The 740-nt window shown below is 55.1% G+C and overlaps 1 protein-coding gene across 1 annotated transcript; it reads left to right on the plus strand.

The window, feature by feature from the left end:
* Positions 1-49: 49 nt before the first annotated feature.
* Positions 50-441, plus strand: CYHR1 (cysteine/histidine-rich 1; the record flags this gene model as incomplete). The annotated part of the gene is made up of 1 exon (XM_010011700.1): positions 50-441. A coding segment is annotated over one exon (392 nt), but the record flags the coding sequence as incomplete, so codon positions are not given.
* Positions 442-740: the final 299 nt, after the last annotated feature.

The following is a 740-nucleotide window of genomic DNA, read 5'->3' on the forward strand; positions in this document are numbered from 1 at the left end:
CGCCCCGTGTCCCTCCCCGGGCTCACACCTCTGGGTGCTCTCTCGGCAGAGGTGCAGTTCCGCCCGTACCGCACGGACGACTTCATCACGCGGCTGTACTACGAGACGCCGCGGCTGACGGTGCTCAACCAGACCTGGGTGCTCAAGGCGCGCGTCAACGACTCGGAGCGGAACCCCAACCTCTCGTGTAAGCGCACCCTCTCCTTCCAGCTCATCCTCAAGAGCAAGATCAACTCCCCCATGGAATGCTCCTTCCTGCTCCTGGAGGGACCTTACGACGACGTCAAGATCCGCCCCGTCATCTACCACTTCGTGTTCAGCAACGAGAACAACGAGACGGATTACATGGCGCTGCCCATCGTCGACTCGGTGGAGTGTAACAAACTGCTGGCGGCCAAAAACATCAACCTGAGGCTTTTTATATTTCAGATCCAAAAGTGAGACTGGGGAGAACAGAAAGAACTCGGAAAACTCCCAAGAGACTCGAGAAAACCCCTTCGGAGACGCCACAAATGCCCCGAGAAGCTCGAAAGTTGCCCCTGAGAAACGTCAAACAAGGCCCTGAGAGAGCCTGAAACCCCCCAAAAAAGGCTCCAAGAAACTCAAAGAAGGCCCCAAAAAGAGCTGAAAAAAAGGCCCCTCAAAACCTAACAAAAAGGCCCGAGAACCCTAAAAAAAGGTCAAGAACCCCCCAAAAAGGCCCCGAGAGACTCAAAACCAGCCCCCAAAATGTCAGAATT

The sequence above is a fragment of the Nestor notabilis genome, unplaced genomic scaffold (assembly GCF_000696875.1).
Source record: "Nestor notabilis isolate BGI_N333 unplaced genomic scaffold, ASM69687v1 scaffold18853, whole genome shotgun sequence".
Taxonomy (NCBI): Eukaryota; Metazoa; Chordata; class Aves; order Psittaciformes; family Psittacidae; genus Nestor; species Nestor notabilis.